This window comes from Buceros rhinoceros, unplaced genomic scaffold, assembly GCF_000710305.1.
Source record: "Buceros rhinoceros silvestris isolate BGI_N320 unplaced genomic scaffold, ASM71030v1 scaffold11340, whole genome shotgun sequence".
In the NCBI taxonomy this organism is placed as follows: Eukaryota; Metazoa; Chordata; class Aves; order Bucerotiformes; family Bucerotidae; genus Buceros; species Buceros rhinoceros.
In genome coordinates this window covers 147,516-148,562 of record NW_010389118.1, presented here as the reverse complement: position 1 = coordinate 148,562, position 1,047 = coordinate 147,516, and the positions used below count along the sequence as shown (strand labels likewise).

The 1,047-nt window shown below is 36.6% G+C and overlaps 1 protein-coding gene across 1 annotated transcript in view; it reads left to right on the top strand.

The window, feature by feature from the left end:
- INADL (InaD-like (Drosophila)) overlaps positions 1 to 1,047 on the top strand; it is a 143,638-nt gene that overhangs the window by 31,322 nt on the left and 111,269 nt on the right. The window contains exon 17 of the mRNA XM_010133056.1: positions 784 to 912. Coding sequence (XP_010131358.1) covers positions 784 to 912 — 129 coding nt within the window. The remainder of the gene's footprint in view (positions 1 to 783; positions 913 to 1,047) is intronic.

The following is a 1,047-nucleotide window of genomic DNA, read 5'->3' as shown; positions in this document are numbered from 1 at the left end:
AGTGTGTGGATGAAAAATTTCTTCCTTTTCCCTCATGGCAGTGCTCTGTGCAACAGGCATATTCATCCAGAGAAATAAAATTAAATCAGTGTGAAGTTAATGGTGCAAGGCTTTAATGTTTTTCTTGGGATGTTATATGCTGATATTTTGTAAAGATTTTGGTGAAATAAACAGTGATGTTAAAACACGCATTTTAAGTTAGAGAACAAAAGATGCCTCTTTGGAAAATGTATTTATGAAGCTGTCCTTACCCAACGAAACTGGGTGACTACACTGCTTTCTTGTATACTTTAGTTTTTTCAAATGAGATGCTATTTGCATAGTTACAATATAAGAATTTTTTGTTTGCATATTTCTGTTTGCATTTTTAATGCCACAAATACCAATGTGCCTGATTGTCTGGACTTTCGTCTGGTCTATGAGCTGTCTGTGGTTAAATTTTTTATGCTAAGATATTTATTTTTCCTTTATGCATCTAATGGGACAGCTGAAGTTCATCAACGTGTAACAGGTTAGTGGTATTACAACAACTAATTTGCCTAATACATGAGTGTTCGTGTGCCAGATTGGGCTCTGATGCTTGAAACATGTAGGCATAGTCCCACTGGAGTATCCCGGGCAGCAAGCTGGAGAAAACTGGATGCATAATGTTCGGTGAAATTGGATTTCTGTAAAAGGTCATATTTTAGGGTATGTGTGAGCCATTAATAATCAAAATATTGAAGGAATAGTGTTTGTAAAGAAGTGAAAGAATAGTTTTTAACAAGGGCTTTTATTTTGCAGGTGAAACCTGAGGAAGACATTAATCCTGAGGAGGAAGAAGGAGAATTAGCATTGTGGTCTCCGGATGTGAAGGTTATTGAACTGGAGAAAGACAAAAACGGTTTAGGATTTAGCATTTTAGACTACCAGGTATACTTTTCTGTATAACTAAATACTAAAATTCCGTTTGATCCTCTGTCTTGAAGGGTGCATTTAAATATTTGGTAATGCTGATGGCTGGGTAATCAGCTTGGGGCTTGGGCCTAGAAACTGTGTAGGGGAAAG